The sequence below is a fragment of the Camarhynchus parvulus genome, chromosome Z (genome assembly GCF_901933205.1).
Source record: "Camarhynchus parvulus chromosome Z, STF_HiC, whole genome shotgun sequence".
Lineage (NCBI taxonomy): Eukaryota > Metazoa > Chordata > Aves > Passeriformes > Thraupidae > Camarhynchus > Camarhynchus parvulus.
In genome coordinates, this window is record NC_044601.1 from 49,740,244 (window position 1) to 49,758,404 (window position 18,161).

The 18,161-nt window shown below is 35.7% G+C and overlaps 1 protein-coding gene across 2 annotated transcripts in view; it reads right to left on the bottom strand.

Annotated features, from left to right (window-relative positions):
• Positions 1 to 18,161, bottom strand: part of CWC27 (CWC27 spliceosome associated cyclophilin) — a 100,288-nt gene that overhangs the window by 80,147 nt on the left and 1,980 nt on the right. For both annotated transcript variants that reach the window (XM_030969526.1, XM_030969527.1), the window contains exons 3-10: positions 17,444 to 17,556; positions 16,077 to 16,220; positions 15,249 to 15,347; positions 14,986 to 15,089; positions 13,944 to 14,013; positions 11,454 to 11,533; positions 9,147 to 9,180; positions 5,131 to 5,306 (exon numbers count right to left, since the gene is read on the bottom strand). In XM_030969526.1, the coding sequence (XP_030825386.1) occupies positions 5,131 to 5,306; positions 9,147 to 9,180; positions 11,454 to 11,533; positions 13,944 to 14,013; positions 14,986 to 15,089; positions 15,249 to 15,347; positions 16,077 to 16,220; positions 17,444 to 17,556 (820 nt within the window). The remainder of the gene's footprint in view (positions 1 to 5,130; positions 5,307 to 9,146; positions 9,181 to 11,453; positions 11,534 to 13,943; positions 14,014 to 14,985; positions 15,090 to 15,248; positions 15,348 to 16,076; positions 16,221 to 17,443; positions 17,557 to 18,161) is intronic.

The window sequence follows — 18,161 nt, forward strand, 5'->3', positions numbered from 1 at the left end:
AAAAAATAGCAACACAAAACAGGCCAGAAGACCATCTTCAAGAAATAGATTATGAAGTTATTTCTTAAAATAGTTGTCAGAGGCACATAAGCACTGAGTAGAAATATACCTATTCACTCCAGGGAACTCTACTAAATCCATTAGTAGTGAATTGTACAAACTGTCACAGTAGCAAATTGTCATATCAGAACTGCTAGGCAACCTGGGCTTGCTGAATAAAACAAAAGTTGAAGATCTAATTGCCAAAATCTAGGAACTAAAAAACAGAGAAAATGACAAACTAATTCTCAGAGAGCAATGACTGAAAAGAAACTGGAAACCCCAAGCAACAAAAGTGATAGCAGTTGAATATCTGTATGAAGGGCTGATGTAAAAAAAAAGTTGCTGCTCTCTGCATACAGCATTATTAAAGCTAATAAGAGATTAATGATGAAAGAGATTTAAAGAATGTTGAAAAATTGGAGATGGTAAAGAACCGAAACCATAAAGTAATTTGAAGACTAGAAAAAAATTTCTTACTGTGAAGGCCAGAAAGAACTCAATGTCTACAGCGTATTGAAAGGACTCAATTAGAATTTAAGTGGTTGAAGTAAGAAAATACAGCCTGCTGAAGCGAACTTCAGAAAAAGGCACGGCAAAAAGTAATTCAGTGGCTACAAGCTGAACCCAGACAAGTTAAAATGTAAAACTGGAAGAGGTACCATTAGGAATCATGTATCTAAGTACTGGAAGAGAATACACTCACTGACTATGGAGCAAACTATGCTCTCTTGATATCTAAAAAAATTATGTTTGAATGCCTTTCCAGTTCAGCTGTAGCCAAACAGTGAGTTCAATACAAGGGTAACTGGCAGTAAATTATGGCATGAGATACACAGTTTATCTAATTGTCTCCTTCGGCTTAAAACACTTAAAAGAATACCTGAATTTGCTGTACGAAAACAGCAGCAGTTCTCTAGGTACAGTGAAGTTTGAAGTCAAAGAGTTCAGAGAGTTGCAAAAAGAGTTTCTATTCAGAACCTCAAAAGCCAGTTTTACTAACATATAATGTCTATTTTCTAAATTGACAAAGCCTGATAGTAAGTTACCCTTAGTTGAAGAAAATGCTAGTAGGATTAGAAGTACAGTTATTAAATTTAAAATAGTAGTTTTGTGAAGAAACATATCTGTTAATATAGAAACAGATAAAACTTAACATTCCAAAGTAAGTAGCTCTAAATATATGGTATTTGCATCATTTTATTATATTATTAACAGCCAACATTAACAGAAAAGTAGTTGCTAAACACAAGATGAGATACTAGATTAAGTTTAAATAAGTAGAAACATATAAAATAAGTAGAAACATACAAATACACATTTTTACTATTTTTCACTGTGTAATGCTTGTATTATAAGCACAAGGAAACAATCACACAATAAATACATTTAAAACAAGATATTTCAACATAAATTATTAATTTACAAATACAAAGTACCTAACTCAATTTATAACAACTGCAGATTTATAAAGAGAAAAATTTTGATTTCAAGATCTTTTAAAAAAGATTTCCATGTGATCATGTAAAATTACCTTTGGCTTTTCCACACCACAGTACTATATGAGCATTTTAGAAAAGCAAATTCGCATGCTCAGTGTGGCAATGTTTATTCATGTCGATGCCAAGAAAATGTTGAGGTGTCCTGACAATATTCAATTTTTACTGTATGGTCTGAACTGGATTTAGCATGAACTTGAAGCCCTGCCCAGCATTATTAACTATTTTTATTATGATTGTGTCTAGGTGACAGGACTGTGGGGGTGTAAGTTTTTGTCCAAGTAATATCATGTTGTCTTTCAATAAAAAACTAAGCCTGAGGAAGTACATCTTAAAAACTGTTACATGTTTCTGCTTTAAGGATGAAGGAACTAATTACTTATATATGCACAGAAAATATGTAAAGCTTCACATATGATTTATTTTACCCATGAGAAGCAAATGGATATAAGAAAATAACAGGAATGCAAAGGAGTGCCAATAGAGCTACTATAAAATACTTTAATAACTATTAAAACAGTTAATAGTAGTAGTAGTATTTACTACTATTCATCTCCTTGGGATGGTAATAGTTTGTAAAACAAAATAAATGTGATTACTTAGCTCAACTGCAAATTATAGGATTATTAAGAGAAAATATACAAGAGGAAATGCCAAATTAAATTCAAATTTAATTTGAACTACTCATAAAGTCAGCTTCTTTTCCTCAATAGTTTAGCTATTTTAAGCAGTTATTTCGTATTGCCATTTAATACCACATATATTAAAAGGATGCAATTGAACTTGATTATCCAGTGCAAAACTGTACAGTTCACTGTATTTCACCCCATACTGCATGTCTTGTAAACAATAAGCACGGAAAATTTTTAAAGCTAGTAAGCAGAAATGTGTAGCACTCGAGCTCCACCTACAGGATGAAAAGAAATGTATAAGAAATATTTTTAATTACCAGACTACAAGAGGGCTATTTACTCTGAAGCCTTCAGATGGTCATCTCAAGCCACTGCCATTTTACAAACTCAATGCAATGCTGAGAAATTTTATTACTTACGCAATGATGGCAAACACTTCTTCTATCTCTAAACATTCCTATATGTAAGCAGCTGTTTTACAGTGTGAAGTTTAGGTTTAAGCTTTCTAAAAAACCCCAGACCAACAGAACTTCTCTAACAACTTGCCAGAATGACTGGGAGGCTCTTTTTCTCAAGTTTCCTTATCTAATACAAAGTTGTCAAAAAAAAGCTATTTTAAAAATATACATAAGAGGTTAAAACACATACTGAAATGACTGAAATTAACCTCACCATTTGAGCACTTCAAGTATGGTTGCATTTAAAAGTGGTATTGGATCTCCAGTACCATGAATTTGAGAAAGTATCTATTGTTTACTTACTGCTTCTCTAAAACAGACCTTACAAATGCATTTGGATTAAAAGAAACTGATACAAATGAATACAGTTTTGCAGATGACGTCATGCATGTTAAAAACGGTACTCTGAAACAAATGTTGTTAGAAGTTCTATTATTCTACTAGCACACTTAAGTATCTGATGAGAAGAAATTTTGATAGATATCAGAAGTTTCTTCACCCTATGATACGTCAGTAGACATTACCCTCAAGCTACGGATAGTCCATCCAACTTTTTGTTTGATATTTACACCTCCCACATCTCTGCCTCTGATAAACACAGGCTTTGAGTACAGCAGGTGGTGAACGCCCACGTGTATATTATTAAACATTACCAGTACACTGAGAAAATAGTCACTATTTCAGACAATGAAACTTGATATTGTTTATCTTACTTTATCTAAACAGACCTCAAATGTAAAAACACATTATTTATAACAAACAATATCGTGCCTGTGATTTTCATGCCAGAGGACTGCAATTATTTGGAAAACAGTAAGTCTAGAAATTTATGTTACTTGTGATACTAAGCAGTATTTCCTAAGGCTCTGGCTCCCAACTGCTAAAAAGGCAACCAATAAAACCCTCTTCTGAGTTAAGATAACCCATTTGGCCTTAATACTATTACTACTGCCTCCCTGAAAGAACAGAATAACCACAGAGCACACTGACCGACCACATGCAGAGCCAGCAGGTTACAGACTGACTACACAAATGTCTCTTAAAATAAGCTATAATATGATGCAAGCTTGGGCCTTTTGTACCTCATTCCTATGGGTACCCTCTTGCCTTGTATTCTCTTCATGCTACAAACTTGCTATTACACCTTAGTCAATTTTGTTTCTAGCAGCCATTCTAATAAAACCCCAGGGACAATTAAAAAGATTGGTGCACAGGTAGCTGGACAAATAGGTAGGCAGTAAACATGTACAGATTCCAAAGCCCTTTGCTGCTGTAAAGAAGTTATTTGGCTGCCACATAGTTCAAGGTTCTTTTTCAGAGAGAGCTTTTCTTAAAGACCTTCAAAATTTTAAGTCCTTGCCTCCACTACTGAATATGGCTATCTAATGCTAAACTGTAATTGTTTATTCTCCCCAACCAAGAACAATTCACTGACTCTCAGAAGCTTAACATTGTGTCAATCTGAACCACAGGACTAGTAACCAGATTTTGGGATTGAAGTTATCCATCATACTCATTGATTTCTACTTCCTGGGGACCATCTGTCTACAGCAGCAATACTACAGCCGCCAATTCCCAAAGCAACACACATCACAACTTTTAAGACAACAGAAAGGAAAGTCAGGGAGTCTGTTTTACAAGATGTTTCATACATGTTCTTTAAAAAAATACCTAGTTATGTCTAACATAGCCATAAAATCATGATACTCTATTTTATGTACTGCCATTTATGCTATATGTACTAATATGTACTGCTCTTACTGAGAGAAAGGAAAATTGAAAAATAGAAAACCAGGGCTCCAGAACCAGAATTTCATGCTGGTTTCAGCTGAGGTAGAGTTAATTTTCTCTGCAGAAGCCAGCATGAGGATGCGCTTTGGACTTGTGTTGAACACAGAGCTGCTATATAGAGAGCCAAAGACTGTTGATTTTTGTACTGGAAGCAGGAGAACTGGAGTGCCTGGGAGGTATGAGAAGGCAAAGCCAGGACAGGTGGCCCCAACTGACAAAAGAAGTAGTTCAGGACATGTGACATCATGATCAATATGAAAAGTGGTGAGAAGAAGGATCATATGAGTTGGAAGGGATGTTCACAAACACTGGCATAACTAAATTACATGACAGGAATCCATGCTTTTATGTCTGTAGAGAAAAACAGATGTAGAGAAAAACAGACTGCTGCAGTGTTGGAAGGCTGGTATACTGCAGGGTGAGTACTGTGTTATACCAGACTTCACTGGATGACTCTCCTTTCTGTGAGTCTCAGGGGTGGATGGCTACTATGTGTTACTACTGTGTGTTATCACAGGTAAAGAACTGCTAAACTCAATCTTACAACTGAGAAGAAAGACAAAGTAAAGACTGACAAATACATACAAAGACGCTTTATTTCTAACTCACAGGGAAAAATAAAACTCCCATACAAGGAATCAATAAATTATGAAAATCTTAAAACTGTAAGCAATCTAAAGAAAAACACATACCAAACAACACAATCCTTACCTGCGACTAGTTGTTTTCCTTTCTGTCTTGGTTTCTTCCTCTTGAAGTTGCTGTTTAGTGTTTTCACTTGTATCAATTTTCAGTTTCTTGGCAATGCGTTCCTTTGTTTGAAATCTCTCATTACTAGCAGCTTCATCTTCTACACTATCAGCATCTTCATCCTGTTCCTCTTCATCCTTTATTGATTTAAAATGATAAAACTACTTCAGATCTTTTTCAGTACAGAATGACAAATATGGAAATCTTTTTCTTACAAATATAACCTCTTCCGAGAAAAAAGCAAACTTCAAACAAATATATCCTTATTTATGTCGAGGTAACAAAAATTTACAAACATGACAGTTTCTTTTCCATACACAAATTACTTCTTATCTGTAAGGGCTAAAAAATTAAACCAGTCTATTCTAGACTATTAACTCCTACAGGTCTATAGATGACACCACAGCAGTCTGATATTACCTGTACCATTGTTCATGAATCAAAAATTTGATTGAGACAATACCATTGTCTCAATTGTATCAAGACATGATGGTACCATCTTTCATTTTCCACTGAAAGAAACAACTCCCTACCACATGGCTATACTACAGTCAGGATGGGATAGAAGAGGTTAGCCCATCAGATCCCATTAGGGAATTTACAAATACGAATTGATTATAACTGTGAAATTGTTACAAGCTTAATGAATTGATCATCATCATAAGCTGTGAAAACCTGTGGAATTGATCATTGCAGCTTGCTACAGAGGTCAAAGGAGAGGCCTCAGGCCTCCATACCTAGCACAGGTAGGCAAAAGGGGATAAAGCACCTTGGATCAAAGACATTTGAAGGGAGAAATAGTTGGAGAATGAACAAATGGCCTGACTAGACCAAGGGATCTAAGTCTGACTATTTCCTTCGTTGAAGAAGGAAGTCTATATGAACCTTAACTGAAGAATGACAGCTTGAAGATGACATGGTGTATCTTTTCACATTTACTTTGGTGTGATGCTCATCAGCAAAAGGAAAGCGTAAGATGCCACGTGATTCTAATTTTAGCCAAAGACAGAAAGGACACTTAGAAATAGCAATCCAGTGGACTTCACTGTATCCAGGCGACTGCCAGAACATAAGCACTTGGGAAGGAAGAACATGTACATGTCCTGGGTGTTACACACAGGTAGGAGGAAGAGTAGCATGAAGACCATGCCCATAAACATGGAGAAAGAGAGAATAAGAAGAATAAAAGCAGCAAGAGGTAAAGTTTGGGAATAGAAGAGAAAAATCAAGAATTAGATTTCAGAAGTTGTAGTGGAGTCACTGTTTAGGAATCTTTAGACTACTATGCTTAGATTTGAGATTTAGGCAAGACAAGACCAGTGAGAAATAAGAAAGAAATCTCTGAATATTTAGCACAGTAAAACAGCTGAATATTTTGCCAATGAAAAGACAGAAAAGTTGTTGGGGGAGTTTTGTCTGTTCCTTTTTAATAGGAGAAGACAAACTGGAACAGGATCAGCATTTCCCTTAATTTACCAGAAAGATACTGTTTGACAGAGGAGATAATGAGACTTTGTAGAAGATTTGCTTACATGATAAATTGTCAGAGAGATGGGTGACTACAGACCTCAATAGCAGGGGGAGGTCCAAAAAAAAAAAAGTGACAGGACTGTGTTCGAAGTCTTTAACAGTCAAGGATAAAGACAGGCTCCTGGTGGAGATTTGACTAGGGCTTAGGTAAAAGCATTACAGTGACACACAATTAATTGGACAGAACTTCTGGAATAAAAATGTACAACATTAGACAAATGGCATTTGCTAAGTAGTAAGCTAGTTAAAAATTGCAGACATCTGAGTAACAGGAAGAGGGTTTAAAAATGGAGAGACAAAATGGTTTAACTTGTCCCACTTGGCTAAATCCCCTACTTCCCAAACGACCCATCAGCCTCAGTTTGCAAAGTATTTCACCATTTTTCTTCTAGAAAAACACTGAGAAAATAGGATATGCCCTTCCTCTTCAACTGCTTTCCCTCCTGCAGCTCTACTCCTTTCTCCTACCCAGTCTCCTCCTTCAGTCCCTCTCTCTCTCATAAGTCCATCTGATATCAACAAACAGATCTAACAATAGAGTCAACAATCCAGACTGAACTGCATGGCACCTCAAAAGGGAAGTGGCTGTTCTGTTGGCTGATAATTGTTCTCCATGTGACACTGAAATGCAGAACTGCTTGCCTGAAAGTTGTACTACTTCTAACTGCTGTTATTAGCTGGGTGGAGTTGTCCTATTCTCCTCCTTAATATGAAAATAAAAATGGTAATGAGACATTTTGTGACAGAATGACTACTGGCTACTATATGTAATATGATTTTCCTGTTGAAGGAGATTATTGAACTGAGGGGTGGATAACTCATTTTATCTACACACAGTACTGCATGAAACTTACTGTTCAGCAACTGACAGACAAATAGGGAGAGGAAAGGAAATTGTGCAGAAAAGAAATGTCACTGGTGAGAAAAAAATTGTTAATAGATTTCATATAATGTTTTCATTAATGACTTGGGCACAAAAAGAATCCTAACAAATAGCTATGAGGTACTGCTAATACAAAGGCTCTCTCAAAGAATTAAATGTATAGATTTGAGGACTGCAGTAACAGAAACAGGATGGTATTTAATAGCATGAACAGCAAGGCTAGGTGCTTAGGGAATACTAACAAGAGTTTCTCTTACATGCTATGGGCTTGTACGCTGGGGGAAGTACGAAGATCTGGAAGAATTATTTGCTCCCAGGTTTGGCTATAAAACTACCAACACGTTTCAGCTGTGTAAATGCAAAAGTGATCCTGTGATGTGTTAACTAAAATAACTCCAAGAGATCATAAAAAAATAGTACCACTTCACAAGACCCAGGTAACTGCCTGAAGTGCTACATCTTAGCTGAAATCTTAAATGTAATGAAATCTAAAGAGAACACCTCCCCAGGAAAAAATGAGAAAAAGCCTTCATATTTCTAACTTTGGCTTAATTAGGTATGTTTATTTAAATTTTTATTCTTTAACCTAATAAATCCATGTTCTACACACCCCAAATCCAGTTTGCTTAAGAAAGGCATATTTGAATATCTGAAGAATTACTAATTAAATAGCATTCTCCAAACCCTTCTAACACTAAAATGCTCCTGCATACAGCAGGAATTACAAAGGAGAAGAATGAAAAAGCCTGAACTCATACTATGCCTTATGAAAAAAGGAAAAAGCATGTAAGCAGATCTTTTTTAGGCATGTGACTGTAACAGACTGCGCTCTTCCTTTACTTCCACTGTGTCAACACACAGTATAGTTAATACTTGTGCATGATGGACAGATATAGAAAACAATACTTTCCAGGATTCAATTAGATCAATGGGAGATTACAGTCCTAGTCATATATTACAACCTTATCTCAACAGCAATTCAAAGGGGTACTCCCATGATATATGGTTGGAGACAGAGACATATTTCAGGTAACAAGCTTATGCTCACCTTCACCGTGTACATCAACTTTCTTGTACTTAAACTGCCTCTGTATTTAGTTGAATGTTACTGTTTGACTATTCAAATCCCAAGTCTTTCAGAGGTGACAGTCTTCAACAATACAATTTCACTGCTACAATTTAATAATTCACTGAGTTTTTGTTCTCTTGAAGAAAACTTTCAAACAGGACTCTGACTCGCATGCAGACTTATCCTCAAACATTGCAATTATGTAATTATTCATGTCAAACTTGATTTTATTTATTTTTTAAGAAGCAATTTCAGGGTTTTTATCACTCTGGTGGTTTGTCACCCCATGGTACCCAACCCACATCACATATTCCTATATAACTAATCTATTAACTGAAATACAATACCCAAACCTGAGAGCCTTCACACTTTTGCCAGAAATCTGACTTGAGCTACTTCTTAAAGATCTCTAAAGTAACATTTGCTCCCCAAAGGAAATCTTATCTGCCCGCAGTAAAAAACAAAGAATTATTAGTAAAAAAAAATAATACTTGCCTCACTCAAATCCTTTTCTTCATTTGCCACTTCACTAAAAGAAAAAGAAAAGGAACTACTTTGAGGTGCCAGAGGAGATTCAAAGTATTATTTAAAACCCAACATTTCTTAAATAAAAAATTGTTAGCCACCTGAAATTTTAGTAAACTTACTACTTTGTATCATCCTTGCATTTATCTCAAAAGTATTAATATTATTTTCTATCATTTGACTATCACAATCTTTTCTAATTAAAAAAGCTTAAAAACAAGAGCATTCAACCAATGGAGAAATCCTAACCATATCTTGAGCTATTCAAGCAAAACACTAATATGTACAGTTAAAACCAACAAAACTCAGTTGAGATGTTTTTGATCTCATTTATTAGTAGTTATTCAATTAGTAGCATTTCATTGCAACTTGTTTATATTTTGGAAGATGCATTTTACTGATACTGAAACTTAAAATCAAGATTTAAATTCCTTATACAGCTACAGCTTGGTGAATTAAAAACGAAATATATCTGAACACACTAAGGCTAACACACCCACTGTTAATTCTCACAAACTAATAATAAGGGCCCTTGAACTATTTTAGCCCACATTTAAAAAAAAGAAGTTTTGCTACAGAAAAACCAAGGAATATTAAGTAAGTCTCAGAAGTCAAGGCTTTGAAGTGTGCTCAAAGCAATCAACAAGTAATCAAGATCACTAAAGAAACTCTAGATGTGTTGCAGTCAATGTTGCAACCAATGACATTATTTAATAAAGCGCTGCAGCTGGGTCAGGGCAATTGCTGATATCAATACAGACAGGGGACAAATGGACTGAGAGCAGCCCAGCCAGGAGGACCTGGGGGTGCTGGTGGATGAAAAGCTGGACATGAGCTGACGATGTACACTTGAAACCAGAAAGCCATCCAGGATGCCCTGGGCTGCATCCAGAGCAGTGTGAGCAGCAGGGCCAGGGAGGGGATTTTGCCCCTCTGCTCTGCTGAGACCCCACCTGCAGTGCTGCATCAGCTCTGGGCTCCCAGCACAGGAAGGGACCTGACAGAGGGACTCCAGAGGAGAGCCATGGGGATGATCACCTCTCCAACGGGAAAGACACAATTGCTCAGCCTGGAGAAGGGAAGACTCCAGGGACACCTCATAGCATGCAGCCTTTTCATACTTAACATGGGTCTGTAAGATGGGGACAGACTTTTTAGCAGGGCCCGTTGTGAAAGAACAAGGAGCAGTGGTTTTAAACTAGAAGGGGGTAAATTCAGACTAAACATAAGGAAGATGTTTTTTATGATGTGGATGGTGAGATACTGGTGAGCAGGCTGCCCAGACAGGTGGTAAATGCTCCACCCCTGGAAACATTCAAGGCCAGGCTGAATGGGGTTCTGCACAACCTGATCTAGCTGAAGATGTCCCTGCTCACTACAAGGGGGCTGAATGTGATAAATTTTAATGGTTCCTTTCAAACCAACTAATCTAGGATTCTAAGATAAGCAAATTCTCGGAGTTAACATATTTTCATGGAATTTTCTCACTTTATAACTCAACTGTGGTTAAAAATCAGAATTTATAAAGTACTAAAAATAGATAGATAAGAAAACCGAGTTTATTCAAGCATAGAGATTTAGGATTAACCTGATATTTTGTTTGTTCTTTAGATTTGGAAAAAAAAAAAGATATTTTCAAGCATAAGCAGGGTTACAGGGTTGGGAAAAGTAACCTTCTAGAATAATCACAGCAAAGAACATCTTCAACATGAAGAAAATTTAGGTATCTTTAAAAGTTTAGGCTACGAAAGAGACTGTCTAAGAAAAGACTGTGGTAAAGAGAGGTATAAAAGGGGCTGTCAGCTCACTGTCTCTTCCAGAATGAGAGTCAGAACTTATGAAATGCCACTAGTAGCATCCAGGTTCAGAACAAAAAGGGGAGATACTTCTTCCAGTAGTGAAGAGGACGGTGTGAACTGAAACAATGTTACAAGAAACTTAATACACACTTTGAGGAGAGCTCTATTAAAGGTTACTAAATAGAGGAGCCACATCAAACTCTGACAGTCCTCTGAGGTGAAAGCTGAGAGGAAGCTGAGCAACTACTCAGATAAACTTTACATTTCCACTGCTTTCACTCTTTACTGGGCATCCACTGAGGGCCAGTGGTGGTGACAGCTTAGTGGGTTAGATAAATATTTGGTCTGATCTAGCACTGGCACTCTTAATTTTTTAAAGAGTATGTGAATTGACATTTCTCATGAGTATACATGTGGAAAATTGGGTATAATATATTGAAAGTAGATCTCTTCTAGAAATTGGAAATCATGTACTAACCTTTTGACAGCAGGAACTGAGCTAAGATGTGGATCATCCTTCAGGAGATCATGACTACTTTTACTTTTTCCCTTCATGCTCTGTTAAAAGAAAAAAGTTATTATTCATTTCAGTTTAAGAGGCTAGATAGTGAAAAAGGATTATGGTAAGAAAAACATAACTTGTTTCTTTTTAGCTTTAGCCTATCCAGTAAACATAAACACTTTTAAGAACAGAAGAAAGAGAAACATCAAACTGACTCCACAGATTTATTTTTGCAATAGCAATGCACTTAGTTTTAAAGGACAGAGAGAGAGGAAAAAAAAGATATTGTTTAGTCATGTACAATCTTTACACATCATAAAGACGGTAGGTCTAACACATATACACTTGAGTGAATAAAGGGGTAAGAACTTAACTTTCCAATAATGACACATGACAACTGAAAGAACCACCACATACAAAACAGTACTTATTAATTACACTAATTAGATCCCTAAGGAAAAAAAAAGAAATTAATAAACTGCTATACATCAATTTGGAACACATAATTTAAGAATAATTTACTGACACAAGGAGTCAAACAAATCTAACACAAAGGTCTTCAGGTAGAAAGACTGCAGTTAGAAAGCATTCTACATGCTAATGTGAAAAAATATTCTTAATTTTCAGAGAAAAATCAAGACTGAAAATCTCTGTGACAGGAACAGTCTGTATTGTGACCTGTACTGTGAATGCCCCCATTGCAGATGCATTGTCTAACGCTTTTGGGAACATATTAGACATGTGGACTTACTCATTTAAACGCAACTGCCGTTTTTTATTATGTAGAAAACAAAGACTAACACATTCAGCAGCATGAAAAGATAATTCCTTCATTAAGGAAGGGGTGGTGGGGTGGTGGTGGGGCTGTGCATGGCACAGTGCTCCAAACAGGTACAGACAATAAGCAGTTTGGACACTGAAGGCTAACACTGACCAACAACCAATAGGGGCCCTACAGCCAAATCCCTGACTGCACTAATAGCCTTGATGGCCTTGCTTGAGGGGTTTCACCCAGAACTTCTCTGCCCTTCTTAAACAAGCAAGACTTACTGCACCTAGCACCCACAAAAAGTTCATAGGATTCTAAGTCTGCAGGTGTCAAAGGACCTCAATAACAACTTTAACCTTCCATTTTTTCTTATCAAAACCCGAGAAAGCAAGTTAGTGCTGATATTCATGTACTTCAACTTAAACAGATTAAGATAATGACCAGAACTACAGAGAAACTGATCTAGACCTATTATGAACAAACAATGAGGTATCAAAAAGAACGTTTTATTCTGTTACAAAGAATGAAGATACATTCTTCATAAAGAGTTGTTACGGTTACTTATCTAGCTACAATTAATACAGAATTTAGTCAGGACAAAGAGATGAGATTTTGAGGCTGAGCTGAAAGAGAGCATTAAAACACTGGAACTAGGCTTATCATGAAAGAAGCACTCTATTTAGACAATTTTAAACTGAAAACAAGTATTTGGCACGAAAAGAAAGGAAGTCCAAGCAACTGAGTCAAACCCAGTATTATAAGCCAGATAAATAGCAAGAGGAAAACAGTAGATGAGCATATTAAGGCAAACAAGTAAATTCTGTCTGACTGGTAAGTTGAAAAAAAAAAAGAAAAATAGTTAAAGCTGCTGTTGTAATAAATCTCTACTGTCGTTCTGACTGATACCATATCACTATAATATTGTCCAACATTATTCACTGTCTTCCTTTTGTATTTTAGCTAACTTCTGAGGACTAACTACTGTTTTTTCACTTATGTGCTACAGGATGCAGGACCACGTAGTCTGATCACTAACTGAAGCAGGGAGGTACTGTAGAAAGCCTAGGAATCTATCAAACAACTTGGTCAGCAGTAGAAATGAAATCAGAAATTTATTTAAGAAAATTTTAAACTAGCCTTATTTAAGTGCCAGCTCACAGAAGGAAAAGTTAGACCAAAGATTATCTGTGCAATCCTAGAATGTGAACATTTCACTATGGTGCATTATTAAATTACAATAATGGGCTATTTTCTCCACAATAACCACACTTTATTTTGCTCACAGATGGATGAATATATGTAAGAAAATGGAGGTAAGCATGCCTTGGAAATGCATAAGGTGATCCTCAGTATTCAAGTATTTTACTATATTATTGCAATCACAAAAAAGGTACTTGAAAAGGAATAAAGTACCAATTGCTTCCATGACTTTTAAACAGCAGACATAGATTTATACTATGAAACTTTGTACACGGTAATGTAAAAATTCCATGCAGTAACTGAAGTTACCTTCAAAATCAAGAAAATTTCTGTTTTTGCAAAATTCTGTAACAGCAGAATCCTAAAAACTGAAGCAACTGCTATTATTATTGTTCAAAATGCAAACATAAGAAGAATAAAAACTTTAAAGCTTTCCATGAACATGCAGAAAAGGTAATTTGGTTGAAAAGACAAATAATGATAATTTGGTACAATACCTGACTAACTCTACTGACTTCTTCCTCTTCCTCTTCAGCTTCTTCCCCAAAGGAAAGCAGGTTAAAGTTTCTTTAAGAGAAAAAAGAAAATTTCTAGTAAAATTTTAAATATTGTCTTAGTAACATTCCATTATCTTTAAATACATTATTTTCATGCTGTACATGACCTTTTTAAAAAGCTTTTTGTCCTGCTAAATGTACCAATTCCAACCAACTACTGCATCTTGCTTTGCAAAAAATCACAAATATTCAGAAAAGCATGTTTTATTATACTCCTGAAATAAAACAAGGATAGCAAAGCATCAGTTAAGACACAATCTAAGAAATCCTGTCTTGACTAGCTTTCCCAGATTCTTGAATGCTGACAGTTCTGTTGTATTTTTTCTCAACAGAGCAGCATTCAAAACACAAGATTTTCAAGATATGACACCTCAGAAATGTATCAAATGTGTACACATTCATGGAATGCAATTAAAAAAATTATGAGCTATGATTTTTTTTTCAAGAGTTAATTGTTCACACTGCTGGAACCAGTCAGTTGCAACTTGTTCTATTTTTATGCAGCAGAACTGACTACATGCCCACTTTAGAGCTCCTATTACTTTTCATTGCATGTTTGTGAATTTTCATTCACAGAAAATAAAATTTCCCATGTCAAAATGCCTGCCTCTTGCTAAGTACTTCAGCAGGGCAGAAATGGTATCTGATAAAATAAGTTCAAAAAATCATAAACAATTGAGCTGTGACCCAGCTACTCCTACCAGTAGGTTTTACCTGCAGCGTCGTCTCAGATGACGGCACACTGAGGGACACAGGAAAGATAAACTACCTTCTATTACTTTCAACAAACTATCACCATGCATGAAATAGTTACAGCTCAGCAGATGCACAGTAACATTTCAGTCAGAGAAACTAGATTTGCATCATCCCACCCCCCAGAAACAAGGAAGTGCTTCAAAGGCAGAAATGGAAGTAAAAACCTGCCAAGCTACAAATTAAACGTGAAAGAAAATGAACCACCCTTTCTGTTGCATATATTTACTTTGTGCCTTTTACTTTGAACTTTTTAGTTTCTTCTTCTGGTTTGTCTTTCTTCAGTTTTCTGTTTGGTCGTGGGATAATGTCATCAAAAGGATTAAACAAAACCTGTTTTAAAAAAAGTATTTTAAACACATCTTTAGTAATTATTTTGTCATTAAGTAACTCAATATTTTAAAACAATATGCAAAAGGACAAACCAAATTTTCTGAACACTATGCACAAAAGAATTTTAGAATGTCCCATTTCAAAACAGAACATACCCACCTCACTACTTCTTATTTTGTGTGGACTGAGAGGTCTCTCTTCCTTGTCAACTTCTACTTCAGCCAGGCGCAACATGTTATATATCGTATCCCCTGTAACCTGGCAAATTTACAAAGAAAGGCTTGAAAGTTCTGTAATTTGCGTGACTGTAATTTGTGTTATTTATTCTGCAAAATACAAGGCAATTATTATGTAAAAAATTTTGTAAGTACAAGTGCTATAGCAAATATCGTAAGCATGTAAGACTTCTAAAAGATAGCAAGTACAATGTACAAAAGTTTGCGTTTTTGAACTTAATAGCAAGAGTTGAAGGAATACAGGTAGTTTTGAGAATGTAGGAAGATGAAGATGTTGAAGAATTACTGTAAGCTATGAAACAGGAAAATAAAAACCACTGAAATAAGAAAATATTTGCTTTATTTTAAGAAAATCATGAGAGTGGCAAATTCGTCTCATGTTTTTCATCTTCCCGACTCTTCTTGGGTAATTAGAATTGAATTAATTCTAAACGGAATTTTCTAACATGTCATTAGTATTAGATGAACTGATAAATAATAGAGCCATAATAATACAAATAAGATTATTTAAAGGCAGCACAACATGCAAATACAATTTAGAAGAATAACAACAGCGAAATAGATAATAACAGGAACAACCCACAGACACATTTCTGCAAGATACAAGAAACAAAGAGAATGGAGAGAGCATAGAAAGCACTGAAATAAATTTCAAATGCACATAGCAGCAAACAATATCGAACTGGCCTTCACAGAAACTTGTAGCAGCTTCTGTCAGACTTAAATGAGGACTCCAATTCATGTAACAGACCTTTCCAAAGATTGTGTGCTTGTTGTTAAGCTCATCTGCACGACCCAAAGTAAAGAAAAACTGACTCCCGTTATCATGGGGCCCAGCATTGGCCATAGCAACAAGTCCTCTTCGATTAAATCGCAATCGTGAGTGGAACTCATCCTGGTAAAGGCAGGACAGAAAAGAGAACAACTTCAGTATAAAACCATCTTTTCACTCCTTTACCTGCAGCATGATAGGAGATAGGAGTGAGATTACTTACATCAACATGCACACACAGAAAAAAATGCTGCTAATTGTCTTTTGAATTCAGGCAGGAACAAATTCCAAGTATTTTGAAACTCAGTGCCAGAATTATATTTACAAGTTCCTACTATGAGTAGCAAAAATTATTTTTAGTCAGTATTTCTAATCTCTAGTGCCTATAATGATGCAAACAAATGAACAATCTCCAAAAGAAACCATAAACACACTACAAACAAACACCAAACAAAAAGTTAGAAACCGAAATATCAGTAACAGAAAGACACATTTCTAATTAAAAAATTCAAAGTTCTGTCTTGTTAATTTTATTTTTTTTCATTCATTGCCTAAAAATCAATTGTTATTCATTGTTTTTATTTGCATTTGTTATCCCCCTAATACTAAGAAAATAAAAAACATCTTAAAAAGTAACTGCATTTTATACACTTCTTGCAAAAATACTATCCTTGACAACAATCACTGTATTTATGCAAAAAATGAAATCCTAATTCATGGAAAGTTACTAAAAGCACAATAACAGCTTGTAATAGGAGAGTAATGCAAAAATGCATAGGAAGAACATTTTCTGGAATTAGGAAGACAATATAGGACTCCTTTCAAAGCAAGGAGAACATGAAGAATACCACTGTAATATCACAATGCTAAACACTGCAATACTGAGATACCAGAAGCAGCAATGAGATACTGAGTATACTGAGATACTTTGAAGTAGCAGTGCTACCGCAGTATTGGTAATTTTTTCTTTGTTCTCTCCTCAGGTACCATTCCCTCTCACAAACTTCAGGCTTATGCTAGATTTAAAAGTCTAGCAGCAAGAAGATGGAAGGGCCAGAAACAGGCTTGCAGCTTTAGTCACAAATTAAAGGTGCCTGCCCCACCTGAAATAAAACAGGCAGAACAGAACACAGCTGCTGAGCCCACAGGTTTATCATTATACCAGCATAGCTAGATCTAAGAACTCTCAATTTAGAGGAGCATATTCAAACACACTAAAGCAGCACATGAAGGCAACTACTGCACATGTATGCATTTCATATAAGATTTAATTTTTCAGAACTTGGTAGGAAGAACAATGGGTAGAGAATACCAAACAAATTAATGCGTAAGTTATAGATACACACCTTGAAAGGAGCTCCATAGACTGACTCTCCCCCTGATCCAGTACCAGTAGGGTCACCCCCTTGCACAATAAAGCCAGGCACTACTCTGTGAAATATTGTGTTATTGTAATACTCTAAAAAAAAAGAAAAAAAATTAATAAGATATTAAATACATGTAAGTAGTCTCAAACCCAAACCTTCACATAAGTCATGCAGAGATGTCCAGAGACTGAAGTTCCAGAAAGCAAATACTGTAACTAAATTCCGCTGTTGGCTTCTATTTGGTTCCCTTCTGTTCTCCACAGACTTATGAAATCACATCCTCTGGTGTCAGATGTTTCTTTTGCAAAAAATCCTGCCCATCACTGAAGAACTTGAAGAACTACAGTATTTTCAGCTTTTAAGTTTTTATTACTGTAATGACACTATCAAAATACACCAATTTAAAAGGAGAACTAGAAATACTGTGCTCTATCCTGGATGAGATCTCACATGCAACATTATCAATACCCAGATGATTTGCACTATCACTCACCAGCACAGAACACTTTTCATCACCTATACTGTACCTAAACCAATAATGTTTGCAGAATGAAATATGTGGTACATTTTGCTCTCTAAGCTATCTTCTTTTATCTATCTATTTATCTGATAGAGGTTACAAGATCATAAGAAAACAAAAGGAACGAAAACAAAACTTTACCTGAACCAAACCCCCGGTTGATACAATAATAATAAA